The 20520-nt window shown below is 42.1% G+C and overlaps 1 protein-coding gene across 1 annotated transcript in view; it reads right to left on the reverse strand.

Moving 5' to 3' along the window:
• STK11 (serine/threonine kinase 11) overlaps positions 1–20520 on the reverse strand; it is a 75062-nt gene that overhangs the window by 593 nt on the left and 53949 nt on the right. Inside the window, exons 7-9 of the mRNA XM_040323890.1 lie at positions 14621–14678; positions 11093–11280; positions 9872–10074 (exon numbers count right to left, since the gene is read on the reverse strand). Of these exons, the coding sequence (XP_040179824.1) occupies positions 9893–10074; positions 11093–11280; positions 14621–14678 (428 nt within the window). The 3' untranslated portion in view covers positions 9872–9892. The remainder of the gene's footprint in view (positions 1–9871; positions 10075–11092; positions 11281–14620; positions 14679–20520) is intronic.

The following is a 20520-nucleotide window of genomic DNA, read 5'->3' on the forward strand; positions in this document are numbered from 1 at the left end:
ATTACTCTTCCAGCAGCGTGTACTACATAGTGGTGCTTCTCCATGAGTCCCAGACTTTGGCCATAAAAGATCACATCACAAGACTGTACAAGGAAAGGTCAGCTCTGCGGTCTAGATACAAAGCAAAAGGCATCTCTAACACTACACCTTCTACGTGTTTAAAAATGGGTTTTGAAGGCTTGAGAACAATTGGTGCAGAAGAATATCTGAGCTAAATCTATAAATTTGTCTCAGCTGTTTAAATCTGGAGACATCCGACACCTTTCCTCAAATTTCTAAAATTATAATAATAAAAAAAAAAAAAAAAAAAATGCAATTCAAAACATGTAGCATGTCCAACAGAGATATCTTGAAATTAATGGGATTAATAAAAACACAACAAACATCACTGAATACAGAGTTTTGGTGAACAGATTTATTAGCAGTTAAACCCCAAAGCCAAAATGAATTATATTGCAGCTTACCAATAGTTAGATGCGGTGGCTACAAGAATTTTCTTTTAAATCTTGTTTCCTTTATTTTTAGCTGATGAACCAGCCAGTAAATCTGTTAATTTTCAACTTCCTATAGCAAACCTAGCTGTCCATCAAAATTGGAATACCTACAATGATCGGCTTTTATTCATTTATTTAAATTCTTCATATCAAAAAAGGAAACAAAAAATTGCTGTAACTGTTCAAAAAGTGTTAGCCGGAGTTACGCTTTAATTTGTTGGTCAAGTCCATCAAAATCTACTAGTGCAGTGATGGCGAACCTTGGCACCCCAGAGGTTTTGGAACTACAATTCACCTGATGCTCATGCAGTGTAGTTGAGCATAATGGAAAATGTAGTTCCAAAACATCTGGGGTGCCAAGGTTCGCCATCACTTTCCTAGTGCATCCAACATTACTCTCCACACAGATTGACAATGCTGCTGTCCAGATGCGTCTCTGCTGCTCCTCCATTCAGAGTGGAGACACCCCAAGACAGAAAGGGGGAGATTCGTTCATCAGCCTCAGTGGGTACCCGGAAACGGATACTGCGTCTGTTACAGAAAGTGAGATTAATAGACATTTGGCGAGTGACACATCCAGGAGAGCGAGATTATTCCTTTTATTCTATCCCTTATAAGATATACTCTCGTATAGACTATTATTTTATTCCACACAATCAGTTACATGCGGTTAAAGAGGTTGGAATAGGGGAAATTACATGGTCAGATCACGCACCAATCTCTCTGAAATATACATTATGGGGTTCTCGGCCTCCTGGTTGGGGAACCTGGAGGCTGAATGAGAGTCTGCTACAAGATGCTGGCGTATTGGAAGATGTACAGAGGGAAGTAAAGTGGTATTTTGAGACTAATGACACGCCGGACTGTGATTTAGGGGCGATCTGGGAGGCCCATAAGGCAGTGATAAGGGGTGTCCTGATGAAACACGGGGCAAGGATAAAGAGGGAAAGGGAATTAAAGCTAGCAACCCTTTTGACAGATATCTCACGTCTAGAAGTTATACATAAACAGAGTCCTAGCCCAGGGGTGGAAAGAGACCTCCTGGCGGCACGTAGACAAATTACAAAATTACTATTGTACAGAACGAAAAGGGCAATACAGACAGGTAGAAGGCAGAATTATGAATTTGGTAACAAATGTGGGAAGCAACTGGCTAGCTCGCTGAGGGAGCAACAAACAAGGACTTATATTCCAATGATTTTAGGGGCGGGAGGGGAGAAATTCAGTCTACCTAGAGAGATAGCACAGAGATTAGGAGACTTTTATAGCACCCTGTATAATTTACGAACAAGCTCTCAGGATCAATCTGCAACAGAAATGTATATAGCAATATCAGGGATTACGAGTCTGACGCTAGAGGTAAGGCAGGTAATGGAAAAGCCAATTACTATAGAAGAAATACAGGAAGCAGTGAAAAAAGAGGGAAGGGTGGAAAATCACCGGGCCCAGACGGGTTTACGATTCAATATTATAGACTTCTGCCGATTCTGGGGCCATTTATGGCAAAAATGTTTAATGGTCTGGGAGACACAAGTTCCTTTTATTTTGAATCCTTGAAAGTGGTGATAGCGGTTATACCCAAGGTAGGAAAGGATCCCTCCCAATGTGGGAGCTATGAACCGATATAATTACTGAATTTGGATCTGAAGCTCTTTTCTAAGATTTTGGCAACGCGGTTACAACAGCACATACCCGGCCTGGTTCATAAAGACCAGGTGGGATTTGTGTAGATGCGTGAAGCACACGACAATACAATTAAGACCCTGAACTTGGTCCATTTGGTTAACTCGTCCCGAACCCCATGTGTCTTTTTGGGGACAGATGCTGAAAAAGCATTTGATTGGATAAATTGGCAGTTTATGTTCACCGTATTGAGACACATGGGGTTCGGTGACAAGATCTCAAGTATTTATACCCATCCGACGGCCCAGGTCAGAGTGAATGGAATATTGTCTTTAGCTTTTAAGTTATGGGACAAGACAGGGGTGCCCGTTATCCCCACTTCTATTTGCTTTATCGGTGGAGCCTTTATTGAGTAGAAGGGAGGTATAGAATATAAGATTTCAGCATACGCGGATGATATGATGTATAGCCTGACTAACCCGATGGTATCCCTTCCTAATTTGCTCCAAGATCTAGAGACATATGGAGAGCTATCCAATTTTAGGATTAATTACATTAAGTCTGAAGCGATGGGGGTGGCGATTTCAGAGAAAGAACTGAAGATTTTGAAATCTAATTATAAATTTAAATGGTCAGATACAGCGCTGACATACTTGGGGACCTCCATCCCGGCGGACCCAACACAAGTGTATAAGCTCAACTTTGTACCATTATTAGCGAAAGTGCGGATCCTCCTGGATGGATGGATGGCAGAAGGGGTTTCATTCGTGGTTTGGGAGGGCTAATATCTTTAAAATTAATATCTTACCGAAATTTCTGTACCTCTTTCAGACACTCCCTATTGCAATACCGAAACCTTTTTTCAAGCAGACACAATCCTTGTTCAGCAGGTTTATATGGGCAAATAAACGTCCAAGAATTAAGGGACATATACTATCATTAGCCAAACGAGATGGAGGAGGAGTGGCAGCTCCAGATATCTATAAATATTATCAGGCGGCTACATTAAGCCAGCTGATTGATTGGAACAGACACACTGGAGAGAAAATATGGCCGTTTGGAGCAAGCTCAATGTAGCAGTATGCTCCAGCGAGCCGCATGGTGTTACAGGGAGCTGCCGACAGATATGAAAAGACATCCACCGATAGCCCATTTCCCATCCGGAGGGTAGTGCCTATTTGTGAAAGGGAAATTATCAACAATAGACTCACCTCTTTTTCCGATTTTGGGGAATCCACAGTTTGAACCAGGATTGATGAAGGGTCCGTTTAGCAGATTAATAGAACAAGGGCTGTTTCAAGCCTCTTTTTTTGAAGGCAGGAGTATGGCCTACGATTCAGGAGTTGATAACAGGAGGTACTCCACTCCAACTAGATTTATGGAGGGCACTGCAACTGCGACATTTTATGGACACTCCAAGTCTACCGAGTAGATACGAGCATAGGCTAACAAAGTTTGAGGGGTACTGTAGTGGGAGCGGGATGCTTCGGCATACCCTCTCTAAAATTAGTGATTTGTTGAACACTTCCGTGGAGGATTTTCGACTACCTTTTTTTTTTTAATAAGTGGGAGGCGGAGCTGGGCAGGACCTTTACAGAGGAGCAAAAGAATAAGATATTACGAAATGTATTTGAATCCTCAGTATGTGTAAAGGTACAAGAGATGAATTTCAAGATCCCATCACAGTGGTATCGTACCCCGGTAGTGTTAAAGAGATGTTACCCAGACATGTCAGATAGATGCTGGCAGTGTGGGAGAAAAGGAGGAACACTAATGCACATTTTTGGGGTCTGTCCCAAGATACAGTTTTTGGGAGAAGGTGCGGGAAATAGTGCAAAAGTTTAGTGAGGAGGAGCTACCGAGAGAGTGGACTTTTTACCTGTTACAGGAGTCGGATATATCGGTCAGGCGGTATAGGAAGTCAGTGGTTTGCCATTTATTGAATGCAGCAAGAGCCTGTATCCCAGCATTGTGGAAGCAGACCCATCCCCCGTCAGTAGGGATGTGGCTTAAACGAGTAGAGGATTTGAATAGAATCAAGGATTTGGTTTGGACTTCGCGGCAGAAAAGGGGGGTCTATTTGGAGACATGGGCGGAATGGAATAGTTACAAATACTCAGAGGAGGGGGAAGACCTTTATAGATGTAAATTGACTGATGTAGTGGAGTTGGGGGATGGAGAGTGCGGAGGAGAGGGAGGGGTTGGGGGGGGGGGGGGGGGTAGGGGGGTAAAAAGCAGAGGGAGATAGAATAAGAGAGGGATAGAAGTGTCCCCATCATCTCGAGGACAGAGGTTGCCGGGGGATCATATGCCCAATAATGGGTATTAGGGAACTAAAGGATTAAAAGGGGAAGTAATATGAATGGGAATGGGCCATTGATGGTTTATAATTTGAAGAGAGTTATGAGTATTTAGAGGGTAGGAGGGGTAACATGAAGTGTGAAGTATATAAACTGAATCTCTAAAGCTGGAATTGGTAAAGATATGTAATGTTTTGTTCCTCTGATGTTCCTTTTGTTATTTGTTGGTTTTAAGATCAAATGTGTGCTTCTCCTGTTTCTGTTACCTGTTTGCTTTCAAATCAAATAAAAGAAAATTAATGTAGAAAGGGGGAGATTCACTAAAACTGGTGCACGCAGAATTTGGTGCAGTTGTGCAAAGTAACCAATCGGCTTCTAATCTTAGATTGTTCATTTAAAACATGGGTGCTCAACCTGTGGTCCTCCAGCTATTACGGAACTACATGTCCCATGAGGCATTGCAAGCCACGGAAAGTTGCAAGCATGACTCCCAAAGGCAGAGGCGTGATGGGACTTCTAGTTCTGCAACAGCTGGAGGGCCACAGGTTGAGCACCCATGATTTAAAAGGTGAAGTACAGCCAAAGCTCCTGTGACCAGTTTTCAGCAGAGAGCAGGCAAAAGCTCGCCGTTGGCTGATATCACAGAGTCGGTCCAGGCTCAGGAAAGATTGTGACCATATGGTCGGAATCTGCCCACATGCCTGAACTGAGCGATCAGCGTTGTTTGATAGCTTGGTTCTCAGTCTTCGGGCTGGCGGGGGACTGATGCTGCATCCTCCTAGGTAAGAAGGATTAAAAAAATAAATAAAAAAATACAATAAAACACAGAAGCCGCCGATTGGCTACTGTGCACAGCTGCACCAATTTTAGTACATCTTCCCTGAGGTTATTAGCTGGATTACCATGTGATAAAGGGGTCTAAAAAAGTAAACGAATGCAGCCACCACATTTAAGGACTGATGAGCTGCAATACAATACAATACAGTACGGCTTTAGAAAGTCATTAAACAGCCATAGAAAAGCTAGCAGTTCATGCTGCTGCATATTGGCATCCTCTGACTAACATGTACTAATAATCAGGAGTTAAACCCGCAATGCTCCTGGTTATTAGCATTCACAAGGTCTTGGCAAATAGAGTTTTCAGTTAGGTAATGTACATGGACTGCTAAGGAAACGGAACCCAATATATATATGCACCTAGACAATAGGCATCTCTATGGAGGGGTGTTTGTTAAACTCCATGTATCCTTGGCAACAGGAAGACATGCACAAAGTAACTAACTTTAATGCATAGTAGTCTTCCATCTAAATGACCTGTTGAGGAAATATTAATGAATTAGCTGGAAGGTAGGCTGAAATAAAAATACTAAGGCCCCATGCACACGCAACGCACCTAGGAGGGACAATGCAGCATCCCACCACTGCAGGCAGCTGGTGAATGCTCTACAGAGTTGTTCCAGTGTTAGGAGCCCTGTGCATTCAGGGACAAGGTTCTGGAACACAGGTCTTCTGCATTTCTGAACTTAGTCTTGAATACACAGGGTACTAAACACTAATACCACTCAGTACAGCATTTAGAACTGCCGTAGTGGAGCTAGACGGTGCACTGTCCCTCACACTGGGGCGTTTTTCAGGCGCTTCTGGGCTTAAAATAGCACCTGTAAAATGCTTAAAAAACAGCTCCCCTGCAGTCTCAGTGTGAAAGCCTGAGGGCTTTCACACTGAGGCCATGATGCGCTGGCAGGACGTTTAAAAAAAAAAAACACTCCTGCAAGCAGCATCTTTGGAGCAGTGTGTACACCGCTCCTGCCCATTGAAATGAATGGGCAGCATGGCCAATCCGCCAGCAAAGAACCAGCAAAGCGCCGCTGCAGGCGGGCCGTTTTAACCCTTTTTTCGATCGTCAACGGGGGTTAAAAGCACCCCGCTAGCAGACGAAAACCTCAGCAAAAACAACGGTAAAGCGATGCTAAAAATAGCGGCGCTTTACCGCCGATGTCTCGGTGTGAAAGCAGCCTTAGGGACTTCAGTTATGTAATCTCTCTAGCACTAAACATCTGTTGTGCCAATTACACTGGGCACCTACTCTACCAGCTAGGTTTTCCATTAATTTTGTGATGGAGGTATAAAAATACCCATTTTGGAGTGACTCAAAATAAATTTATAGGTGCAGCTTAAGGCTCCATCAGGTCCTCTTATGTAGCAGCTTCTTGGTGTGAAGACGAGGACAGAGCTGGTCTCAACTCTAGACATCGAATGGAAAAGAAGGTGTACGATAGCCTCAGCCCGGGCTCCAACCAGGCCAATCCCCCAATGAGTTTCACTCTTCCCACAGAGCTTAGTCATTTCCCCTTGACTAAATTCAATGGGTGGAGTGAAACACATTGGGGTCGTGGCCTGGCTGGAGATGTATGAGGCTGCGATACATAAATCTTAAACTGCACAGCTTTGTAAAATGGTCATTTATTTTATTGTCATATCTGTAGGCCATTTGGGACTCCCTGTAAGCCTGGATAAAAAAACTCACAAATTTCAATCCTCATGTCTTGCCTTGTTGTCAAGTTTTAGAAACTGTTGGCTTTCAATCATGTATTGCTGGGAGTGACCGTCCAGCAGCTTCCAACAAAGCAGGAACACATGCCTACAGGCAAGACGATAATATTAACCCACATTTTAAAAAGCTGCACAGCTTTTTTTTTTTTTAATACCTGCTGGGGCCCCTTGAATACATAGACTGTTTTCTGGAAAAAGGTAAAGTTAGGCTTTAAAGCAGAACTCTTGGCAATTTTTTCTTCTTCCATGCAGTGGGACGGTGCCTGAACTGCATGGGGAAACTGCTCGTTTTTGTCTAGGGGATTGGAGAGCCAAGATATACTCATTTAATCCTCCAATCCTCCCAGTGCAAGATGGGGCCCCTGTGGTCGTCGTCCCGTTCCCCCACCGGCCAAGCAGTCTTGGGCGGTGGAATGTCCCTGAAGTCATCACGCCCATAGACCAACTCTGGACATGAAGACATCAGGAACAGTCCACCGCTGGGCATGGAGGTGGGGGGCGCCGCTTTACAGAGAATAGAAGGATCGGTTGAGTATAGGCTCAGTGTTCACCCCTAGACAAAACAAACTGTTACCCGTGCAGTGCGGTCACAATCCCACTGCATGGGAATTTTTTTTTTTTTTTTGATCGACTTGGGATTTAAATACCACACATACATATATACATACATACACATACACACACACACACATCTAAAAATGTTCTGCTGAAGTGGAAGGTAAATAGGCAGGTATTTCTTTTAAGTCTGAACCAGCTTTAACATATTTGTCAAGATAATTCCTAAAACAATGATTTTATGTATAAAAAAAAGGAGAAGGCAAAAAGTGGGAAGTAAACTCCTCTAGGTCTGGAGTCACAACGTAGCATTTTATATAACGAACCACTGAGATGGGAGAGAAGAGAAAAATCACATGAAATGGAAGTGAATATGCAGAGAGTCAGAGAAACTGCGGATGGAGGAGAATCAACGTCAGACAAGACCTGCTGTCATTGGCAAAAGCTATGACTCATTCCCTGCAGGATGTGAATGAAGACACCTCTTTATTCAGAGCTCATTATCTCTGCTGATGCCTCTCGATCCCCCTGCCGCCCACATGCTGTCTCTGTGTTGGGGCACACGATCAGACCCTCCCCCACACCATGAATCTCTTTACTGAAGCAGGCAAGGAGGTGCCATTACCCACTACATTTTAACCCATAGCTCATCGGAAAGAACTGCATTAGCTGGCAAACTGGAATATGAGCAAATGATGGCAGAAACATAGCAAATCATTTGCACGCTGACAATTTTAGAATGCATCATATACAATAAATCGTTTCCCTAATACAAAATTTTAGTACAATATAAAAACAAATGATTAACAGTGTTGTAGCCATGACCTCAAATGTTAGCATAGCCGAAATGACCATTTACTGCCTTGCTAAACTTAAGGGTCAGGATAAAAACACATTCTTAGCAGATTGTTCCATTGTTCCCCACACCCAAAATAAGCAACATATTTGGGGATCCTAATTGGTTTCAGATTTACCGATTTTTCATGTCTTATGTGTGAAAGCTCATAAAGGAATGATCAACGCTTCACTTTCAGTCTCCTTTGCGGGATTTGCAGCCATTCCTGTGCATTTCCTGCATCATATCACAATTACACTCTGTTTATGCCAACAGCTGTGGGTGTCAATGTTAAGTTAACGACACCCCAAATACGATTTGCAAAACGCAGTGCGATTGGCTGAATTGGATTCCATGGGTGTGTACACCCATGCGATCCGATTAATCTGCAGCAAAACAAGTTGCATCATCTTTTTCATGCGGGTGTGACGCAATTTGAGTCATACAAAATGAATGGTCTCAATTTGCACTGCAAAGATTTGCATGCAATTTAAACAGGAATGCGGTGCAATTCCTAGCTGAATCATATGCGGTTCCCTGTGGTGTGAACCTAGGCTAAAAGTAAAAACCACCTATCAGGGCTTTTTCCTTTCTTGGAAAAATCAAAGGTATGCTGTGGTACCTGGCAGCAAGCCTTCAGTAGCAAATGTTTTAAGTCCAGTAAATTTTGCAAGGCGCCCCTCCATGGATCTCACCAATTTCTCCAGCGCATCCCACAGATGCTTGATTGGATTCAGATCTAGAGAAAATGGAGGCCAAGTCATCATCTCAAACTCTTTGTTGTGTTCCTCAAACTATTTTAGAATATATCAGACCAATCCACCTTCTTCCATTGCTCCGCGGTCCAGTTCTAATGCTCATAGTAGGTGCTTTTGACTGTGGACCCGGATTCATTGGCACCCTGACCAGTCTGCGGCTACGCAGCTCCATACACAAACTGTAATGCACTGTGTGTTTTGAAAACTATCGAGGACATTCACTTTTTCAGCAATTTGAGCTACAGTAGCTCTTCTATTGGATAGCCTTTGCTCTCCATATGCATCAATGAGCCTAGGCCAGCCATGACCCCGTTGATGGTTTTTTTCTCTTGTAAACACATTTTTGTAGGTCATGACCACTGCAGACAGGGATATGGCACAAGAGCTACAGATTTGGAGTGCTCTGACCCAGTTGTCTACCCATTGTAGTTTGGCTCTTGTCAAAGTCACTCAAATCCTTACACTTGCACAATTGTTCTGCTTTCAACACATCAGTTTCAGGGGCAACATGTTAATTAGCTGCCAAATATAGCCTACCCACTTTTATGTAACATTATAACAAGATAAACATGTTATTCACTTTACCGGTCAGTGGCCATAATATCATGCATGATCCATTATATGATACAGTTTGATACATTTTTTTGTTACATATTCATATTATATGCAGGGATTGCCTTCAGATGGGGTGAGAATCTATTTTATGGCGCAGACCATTCACACTCATATTTCCTGAAGGTCATTTTAAACTACCTTGTAGAGAAGACTTTCAGGTCACTGTTGCTTGCAGGCCGACAGCTTGCGTACTTTGCCCCCCATTGTGCTGGCCTTACGCTGGGATGCAGAACTAACTCTTCTCTCTGCCTTGAGTTGATTCTCTGTGCCATTCATACACAGTTGTTTGGTAGTAGCACTGCCCTGTGTCTGTGCAAACATGTCCTCTTCAGGCACCTGCCCTGAGAAGGAGAACAAAGTACTTGTTAAGAGAGGGAACATGATTCCTCTATATGGGATGGATTATATTATCCTGAATGGCTCTTGGTTGGCATTCGCCATAAACGGGGAAGCACTAAACTTGAATAAACAAGAAAATCCTCCCTATTTTTTACAACTGCACCTTTGGTTTCACATCACAATAAATATGGTTTTGGCTTTTCAATAAACAACGGAAAGGAAAATGGCTAGCGAGAGTGTCCATGTTTGCATTAAAAAAATGTTTTCCTGTCAAACAACCCAAACCCTTTACTGTCAAAGTCAATGCTGCATGAACAATTGGGGATTTCTTCTTTTCATGAACATTTATCTAAATTAATTTCCAGTCTTGACTGTTAGAAAAGAAAAAAAAAAAAGGAGGGGGGGGGGGTCTTATCTCTAGCATTTGCAATTTTTTCTGCAATTACTTTCTCTTATTAATACATTAGCACTTTTTTGGAGGAGAGGACAGAATATGCGGGGGGGGGGGGGGGGAATGCGGGGGAAAAAAATCAAACCATAAAATACAAAAATAAAAATGTTGTTTTCTTTAAATAGCACTGAAGAAAGCTAGCACCCGTTATCTTTTTAATGCTGCTTATGCCCCTTTTGCGTTCTTCTCCACACTTCCTGTCTGGTGAGGAAGCATCTCTAAGCACTTTTGGTAGTAGTAAAAACCTGAAAAGGGCTTGTAACACTTTTATGCTCTATCCCAAAATTAAAACGCAAAACAAAATGTTTTAGCTGAAGTTGCATAATAAATACGACACTACAAAAAATCCTGGTAACATCGTGAAAAACTACAGACCCTAAATGGAGTACAAGTCCTTTGAAAAACCTCAATGTACCACTACCGTATGATCTTGTTCCTCTTGAGAAGGAATTTGAATTACTATTCAAACTATCTGGAAAAATATTCTGAAAATGACTGGCTTTCAGAAGAACCCCAACTACAATCTCCATTGGTGCTGGTGTCAAGGGTTGAGTGGAAGCCCGCTTTACCTGGAACTGTGAAATCTTGTGTGTAGATGATTTCATCCTCTAAGTCACAGAGGTCCTCATCTTCACTATACCCGTGTAGATCCTCCAGGTAAGGCACAACTGTCAGACTCCTCCAACGGTCCTTGGTTTCTGAAGTAGGGGGAATGGGTACAGGGGGATCCATCTGTGGATGCTTCTTTCGGAACCAGCTGCAATGTTAAATAATGTAAGATCATAAAATATGCTCATATAAATACACAGTAAAAATGGATAAGGCAGACACCCCACGCTATACATGAGTAGTTACTATTATCAATAAATTAATGATGCTCAGGATGCAAAACTATCTACAAGTGCCACACTCTACTCATATTCTCATTCCAACTTTAGTACGGTCTTTTGCATTCTTTTTTTTTTTGTTTTAATTCACCTCTTTTGCGGTCTTGTCCACATCTAATGTTTATTACCTTTTAATTTTTCTTATAATCACATATTGCTCACATCCACACAATTAACTATTTATAGTGTCTGCCTAAACCATCATATACTTTGCCAACTAGGTCAGCATTCAGCAAGCTAAGGGGCAATCTTATGCATAGTGGACAATACACAAAATCATACAAAAATGGATGTTGACAAAGCAGAAGCTGTGAAATATTGGAATGCCCTGCTCCTGAGAGCTGATCTAGAAACTCCCATGCCTTGTTCCTGGTTCTTTTCCCTCTGACGGCGTGCAGCACGCAGAGAGGTGACCCAGTTGCCGTGGCAACCAGCTGAGGATGGAGGGGGGGTTGCTGCTGTTACTCTGCACATCTTTCCACGCTCAGTAGATGAGTCACACAGTATCTTCTAAGCACCCTGTCACTAAAAAGGGGGGGGGGTGCTTGAAAGCAATAGAGGGAGGGTGAAAGTTTCAGCAGATAGAAGTATAAAGGAGAGATACATAAAAAAAAGCAAAGAGATGGAGAGAACCAAATCAAGAGAAGGCGATGCATGCGTATTCCATAGAGAAGCTGAGGAGGAGAGAGTAGTTATAAGTAAAAGACTTAATTAGGCCATTGTCACATGGGACTGAAAAGAAGTTAAATAAAAATGAAAAAGGCGTTGGGTATTAAAAAAATAAAAATAATAATTACATCCTAATCTGTACACGAACACCTTATGTAGAGTGCAGCAAGTTCTGCAGATCAATATTTGTTCAGATAATAAGTACTAAAGTCTAAACACCCAACTTTCCAATGGTTGACTATACACATGGCAAGTTGGAAGTTCTAAACTTTTTCAATCAGCTTTGGATTGCAGAAGAAAATCTTACAAATCAAGGTAACCTACCACCATCCCTGCCATATTTTATACATTTAAAGCGGAACTAAAAAGGCAGTTTATACTTACCTTTATTCCAATGGTCCTGTTCCTTCGCCAGCATCTTGACCCGTGTGCCGGTTTCCGGCCATCTTCATTAGCTGGCATGGGAAGACATCTACCCCCCTGCATATATGCTGGAGACCGTCATTGCTGGCACACAATGATGACTGGGCAGGCTGCTGTAAAGCAGAGCTGCACATGCACAGCTCAGTTTACGTGGCAGGGGATGCTGTAAACCGGCAGGTTAAGGGTGTGATTGCATGTCTCTTCTGCCCCCCCCCCCCCTGCCAGAACACTCTGGTTGGTGCTCAGTCATTGGCTGAGAGTGCTGATCGAGTGGCGGCAGGCTGCTGGTTTTCCTGACACGGGCCAAATGTCGGCCGGTTTTTATTGAACCAGCCAATGACTTTCAACATTTGGCCAGTGTTTACTAGGCATAACTGTTAACTTCTGCTGTATAAGCAGACATTAACAGTAAATTGGAAAAAACATTTCAACCTACTATGCTTCTGAGCCATTCTTCTCCCAATACAGTTGTTCATGCACAGTATGTATGTTCATATTGTTCAAAAATCCCAGTACAATACCTCATTCTGTCCCAATATCGCTGTTCATTTGCTTCAAAACGGGTTCTACATACTTAAACAAGTCTAAATAAATGCAACACTCACTTGATACAGGTCAAATGTAGGTTTACAAGAAGATCAAAATGCCCCCAATAGTGATATCTGAATGATCTAAGAAAAGTCTAAAACTTATACCATCAACACAAGCCCAAAGCTTGTGGACACAGGCTCTAATGCCTGGTACATGCAGGCAGATTTGTTTTGTTCAACCCAATGGGCTGAACAAAAAAAGACCTGAAGGGCTTGTTGTACTAACTGTGCGATGTTAGTATGGCAATTTCCTCTCTGTGTTTTGACAGTACAGCACTACCATTGGTGGTAAGCGCTGATCGGATGCCAATCAGTTGCTGGTTTCCAGCATGCCCATTCGACAAAGCTGGACGTTAGGCCAGCTTCTGTCGGAACGGCTGCTGTACACACTGGCTGAATGTCGGCTGGTTTCTGTTGAACTGGCCGATACTGGTAGATATTCAGCCCATGTGTAGGCTTAAATGTGTGTGCACAAATTGCTTTCATTGTCCTCCCAAAGGTACCAAGGGTGACCAAGGGAGTAAAAGCTCAGATGTCAATATCTTTCAATGCTGATAAGATTTTGCACAAATGAAAAATTAAGTATCTTTCCAAATGAAGACAAAAAAAATAAATGTATACTCACCTGGGGGATGCAGCATTGATCCGATGCTGCATCTGTCCCCTGCCGCCTCTGCACTGAGAACCGATAGCTCAAGTTCTCCCCTCCACTTTGAGCAGACAGCCATGACGATCAGTCACCAGCTCTCAGTTCAGCCCCTTCAGCACTCACTGGAGCACCAGGCTGTGCAAGGGTCAGGAGCAGCTGGCTCAGTCTCCCAGCCTTCTGGGTGGATCCCGAATGTAAAGTCGGGATCGATCCAGCATCTATACTGGCTGAGGGAAGCAAGCCGACAGAAAAATCTTCACTCCTCTGATCCATAGGAGAAGTAGGGCTAAAAAAAGCTTCGGCCATACTTTTCTTTCAATCTGACCCTTTGATGAACCTATCAAATATCAGGAATTAAGTGGAATCCTTAAAATTAACCACAACAATTTAAAGAGAATTTTTCACCAATGGAAAAAAAGGGGGGGGGGGGGATCCTGCAAATGAAGACCATTTATACTTACCTGTCCCAACATCATTTCTCTAATCTTCACTAATCTTCTGCCACTCATAATGACATAAAAACAGGTTAAAAAAAAAAAAAAAAGAAGGAAGAACAGGCAAAGGAAGGAAAATAATGAATGATGTAAAAATTATGACATGGTGAAAGGACATAATCAAGACCGGAATCATGGAGGCTTAAAGAAACCAAACGAAAATGGAAACAAACATGCATGGAGCATGAACTTAGAAATGCACTACTATCACTGTAGTAGTTAGCAAGAGAAGCTAAAGAGTTTTAAAATGCAAGCCAAGTATTCCCCCTTTAACCACTATCTGTTTAGTAGTCACACATGTCCATCATCATCCACTGACTCAGACCAAACATTTCTGTAACAATGAGGTGCTATAGTTCTGATGACAGCAAGAAATTGAACCCACTTGTGACGACGAATCTGCTGTATTGAAAACCTCTTGGTTGGGTCATATTCCAACATTCCTAGGGGAAAAGAAAAGAAAGAGTATGAATAATTAATCTATCAAAAGCATAGTTGGGGTATTGAACATCTGAAACAGCAGTTATGGTAAATGCTCTAAAAAATTAATGACAGTAAACTTTAAAAATATTTTGAAAATTTAGCTGGGCCTGAGATCTTACAATACAGATCAGTAAGCAGATCTTACAAAAAGGAGCAGTCAATGCACGCTGTGCAGCAAGCTGAACACGGCAGTTGGCAATCATGATCAGCACAGGCAGCCCTCGTGAGGCACGCGTTTGTCAATATTTTCTAGCGATTTGGTTTATAGTAAATCTTAATTTGCGATCCACACGCGGTTTAGTCTGGTAAATTACATCACACGTCTGGCCACCATCATATTACTAATACACTGCTTGATGAAGAATTGGAGAGAGGCCTCTCATACAAACTTGTATGTCCTGTAAACCGCATTACTACAAAATATTATGCAGCACTAAAATGGTTTTTAATTAGTTAAAAAAAAGGGGGGGGAGATCCTATACACATTCTCAATAACATACTCTGCAGTAAATACAGAACAGGAAAAATAATCCTGCCAGATTATTTCTGAACATCATACTATTACATTTCTAACATCTAAGGACCGGTTCATAATTCTGATGGGTTCCAGGCATGTTGTGGATTTTTGGGAGCATTGCCACTGAACTTTATGCAAGAGGTTGTGTGGGAAATCAGATCATAGATGAAGAAAACAGTCCTCTTTTCAACACAGTGCACCCACGACACACCTAGAACATGCAGCTATGAACACCGCCTACATCGGGGGTTGACATTACTCACTGAGCGTGGCAACAAAGCATAACTGAAGGCTAACTAAAAAGGTATTGTGAAGCCAATATTCATTTTAAAAGGTATATTGTGTCTTAAGGCTCCGTTCACACCATGGCGTTCAGGATCATGGGTAAACATGATGCGCTGCAGTTTGGGTGCTGTTGAAAGTAATGGGGATTGCAAATGTGTCCCGTGATCCGGAAAGCCATGGTGTGAATGGAGCCTTACTAGTAACTGTTCTGCCACTACTGTCATTCGCCCTAATACATGCAACAACTGTTCTCCCTCCAACTGTCATTGTGCTAGCTCCATATTGAGCAGATCTGTATTGGGAACACCATTACAGTAGTTCTTTTAGAGCACTGCACCGAGTAGTGCTCAATGTACTCAAAGTAATGCAGTAAAGAAGGGAGCTAAAAGGTGCACAGTACGTATAATTGGCCATGTCTCCTATGTAACAAATACCTGTTCGTTTTCAAGATAAAATTTGAAAAATCAGTTGAAACAGACCACTTTTCCACACTATACATGCAAGTTCCTTTCGGTTTTCCCAATTTACACACGGAAAATACTTAAAACCCTTTGGTTTAAATCGGCTCAATACGATTTCAGGTTTATCCAAACCAAGGGTGTGAAAAGTCTTTAGATTTTGTTGTTTTCTAGAGAAAGCATCTGCAGCTTGAGTAGAAAAGCCTGTGCCTAGACAGGATGCTGTTAAGGATTCTTGCACTGTGTGTGAAAGCAGTGGTCTCACTACAAAGGTCCACCAAACCATCCGCTGATTCAGAGCTAGAGCTCTCCAATCAGCACTTATGCTCCATGCTTATTGGCTAGTTCTGGCTGTAGCTGTCAGAAGAACTAAACAGGGTCCAATTGGATGCAGGCACTAAATCGGCTGGGAATTTGGCACTCACCTCTTTTGACAAAATTAAAAAATAAATGATATACACAGACACACATATATATATATATATATATATATATATATATATATACACATATACACACATACATACATACATACACATACATATACATACACACACACACACACACACACACACACACACACACACACACGCACACATACACATATATACATACATACACACACTTTTGTTCAGCTAGACAGTGCCAACAGGGCCACCCACAGAACAAAATTATGTCAGCAGAAAAATCACCCACAATTTGATCAGTGTATTAGAACTTTCCACCTGCAATGATTTAAAAAAAAAAAGTATTGATTGAAAGGTGTGGCACACAGGCAAGGAGAAAGCAACGAAATACAGCACTGTCAACAATGCACAAAATTCTGACTGTCATCAGTAAAAAGTGGCCAACGTCACAAACGGGTGTTTTACGAGAACCATATAAGAACTTCTGCTGGCTGCAGGCTCCGGCCACTGTTTGCTTGGCCATACTGCTGGGGGTAACGAAAAGAGGAAGGAAGCCAAGCCCAAAACTAGGCTAAGCTCAGTGAGAGCTATACAAAGCAACAGATTCCTCAGAAAATAAAAGTAGTGTCAGGGGTCTAACAGTATGAGGTAATAAGTGCAATTATTGTCAAATAAAATGGGGATGGGGGGTGAAGAGAGACAAGCATACAAGATGAGGGAAAGAGAAACCCAAAAGGCTACAATAATTGTCTAATTATGTAGGAAGGGCAAACATTTAGGAGAATCAAAAAACTTGATCCAAGAATACCACAAGTCCCTAAACTTAGTAAAGTTTTCCTTGGCTTTGGCCAATATCTTCTCCATGTGCATCATGTAGTTCAGTGATCTATTCCCGGACAGTAGGAGTCATGGGGGACTTCCAATGTTTAAGAATCAGAGCACGGCCCACCATAATTATGAATCAGAACAGATTCTTTTAATGTGCTTTATGCATCTGGGGAACATAGAAAACAGGGTTACTTCTGGAATGTTCTAAACGGGGGCACAGACAGCAAAACAAATTTTACAGGGGTGATAACCCTTCCCTATACTATCCAAAAAGCTTAAAAATCCTTTTTTTGGCTGGAGCTACACTTAATTTTTTTTTACCTGTTCCAACTTACAAACAGATTTAACTTAAGAACAAGCCTACAGTCCCCATCGTGTTTGTAACCCAGGACCCCTGGGACTCCGTTATATAAAAAAAGGATAAGTTTGGGTTATTTATAAAAACAAAAAAACAGCTATACTGCATAAACCGGTGTAATGCTACAGCTGTGTCCTGTTGGCTCTAAGACAAAAGAACTGAGTGATCACATGACTCCCGATTGCTCAGTTATAGGCTTTCTCAGAGCAGAGATCAGTGACCGTCAGTCACTGCTCTCCACTCTGCTCCTCCAGCACTCACTGGAGCAACAGGCTGGAGAGGGATGGGATCAATACAGTTGGGATCCTTCCAGAGCTTGTAGTGGCTATGGGGCACCTGCTGTCAGCTGATTCTGGGTCACAGGATAACAAATGAAAGTGCCTACTGTGACCCAGAAGTGAAATTTTGCAAAAAAAAATAAAGCTTTGGTCATACTTTCCATTCAACATGCCATCTTTCTGTTTTACTGTCTTTGAGAAATTATAACATATTTGTCTCTCTCCAGAGATGGACTAAAACTTTCTGACAAATGCTAAAATAGTTTAACATTTTGGCATCATATAAAATTGATTAGCAGAATTAGTACCACACAGCTACACTCACCAACTGACAGTACTATGAGCCACATTGCGACAGTATGACATTGACTAGAGCTCTCATTGTCTAAAGATTGATTGTGTGTGAGTAAAAATATATATAAATATAGTAAATCACTCTACCATTTTCCGCTTTAATTTTATAGCTTCTAGTGTCATCTGCTTGTTCACTTGATTATGAATCTGCAGCCTCATAGCATGGATTCATTGTCTAATGAACAAGCTGTAGACATAAAATGTGACACAGGAAGCTAAAAAACGGAACTAGGAATAGTGGAGTTCTCTTTCTGGCTGTACACTGTGGTAGAGGAATGTGAATCATAGGGGAAAAAAAACAAAAACATATGTATAGCCGCCGACCATCCTGTCCCCAGGATTTTGCTATCGAGTACTTTTGTGGAACACAGAAAATGGCAAGGGAGCAGGATGGGGGAAAAAAAAAATCTTGAATAAATTTCGAATGTGGTTTACATTCAGGAAATTACATTCATTCAAAAACCTTTTATCAAGTCATCACGAGGGTGAACGTTCATTTTGAAAAGCTACCAGTGAATGGCTAGCTTAACAAATCAAAGCTGAAGAGCAGTTTATGGTTTATGTAGGGTTTTTAGATGGAAACCGCAAAGCCCCTAAGCCCGGGTTCACAATGGTACGACATGGCAGTCATCCCACTTTTCCCGTGCGACAATCGGTCCTACTTCCATCTGACTTGAACAGGATAAGATTTTGCTCTGACTTTGAAATTGTCCTTAGAACAATCAAAACAGTCCCAGTGTAACAAATTCCTTTTCCTGTTGCTGCAATCACCATGTCGGATGTCACAAGTCGGATGGTTAGGACGAGGAGTCTACTTTGATCCGACTTCAGCGATATTAATTGGGCTGAAAATGGACCAAAGTAGTGCAGGAACCTTTTCTAAAGTCGGACCTACTTGTGTCAGACCAGTTAAGACGGCTCTTATTAGGGAACCATTGATTTGTACACATCATGAGACATATGCTCCCAAAGTCGGACTGTATGCCACACCAGTGTGAACCAGGCCTAAGGCTTCATTCACACTTGCAAATGGGGCCACTACTTATTACATGTGGAGGACCCAGCTGCAGGCAGCAGCCCCAAAGAAAGCTACAGGAGGGAGACTGCTTCCACAGTTAACTTTGGCCTCTCCTATGTAAACTGCTCATGGAGCAATTACCTTCAATGGTCAATCATCGCAGGTAATCACCCCATAAGCGATTACATGGGAGTGGCCATGATTAGCTGTGGGAGCAGTCAGCCCCCTGTTGCTTACAAAGGGGCTGCGGCCCACAACTACATTTCTAGGAGCCCACTCCATGTAAATTGGTAACAGGCCCATTCAAAACTGTTACAGGGGCCTATAGCTGGCTATACACCAACTGAAATCTTTCTGGAGCGGCCAAATTCAGTGTGTGGCCACCCCCCTTATGCTGCCGAGTGGTTGCAGCCACGGATCAGTACATCCTGACAGCAGCTGTCAGAATACAATGTCCCCAGGCAATTCTTATTTAGGAAGCAAAAGAACAGATTCACAAACAAGCCCCCCCATTTTCTTCATTCTGGGTGGTAGTTTGTAGGAAGCTCCTATTCTCACAACACTGATTATCTAATCACATAATCTCCACATTCGTTTTGGCAACCTTTTTTTTTTTTAAACAGTAAAAAAATGAAAAAATAAAATTCTAAACCTTTGTTTTCCAATCAACCATCTATACCATACAAGCTTACATAAGGTGTCCCTATATACTACATTCATACCCTAATTTCATTCTTAACACAGGTTACCATAATACCGCTTTAAACGTATTGCAAAGGCTGCCTTTTTTTATCCCTGCTTAAAATTCTCAAAGCAGAAAAAATGAATCAGTGATTACTCAGGGAACCTATTTAGATTCCACAAGCATACGGGCTTCTCTGAGACTCCAACCACTGCAAGCCAAGGCTCTCCTCCTTCCTATCCAATACACCCACACAAAGACACGCAGCTCTGCACCACTGAATGAAGGTTTACATTAATAACCTCTATGGAGTTTGCTATGAATGAAAAGACGTCAGAGCTGATCCTGTACAGACTGAGGAGGGGTGCTTCATCGCATATTAAACATTCAGGTACATCTTGGCGTGATAAGGCAGCTCCACACACTGTGCTGTATGGGTATTGCAGAACATCCAAAGTAAGCTTTAAAAAAATAAAATAAAAGCTGATACAGTTAATATATTTTAGATGAAGAATGCACCCAGAGCAGGGCTTTTGCAATGCAAAAAACACATAAGCAGCTAGTATAAGGGGACAGGTAAGCTCACCTGAAAGTTTACTGTTCCCTAAAAATGCTAT

Source organism: Rana temporaria, chromosome 1 (genome assembly GCF_905171775.1).
Source record: "Rana temporaria chromosome 1, aRanTem1.1, whole genome shotgun sequence".
In the NCBI taxonomy this organism is placed as follows: domain Eukaryota; kingdom Metazoa; phylum Chordata; class Amphibia; order Anura; family Ranidae; genus Rana; species Rana temporaria.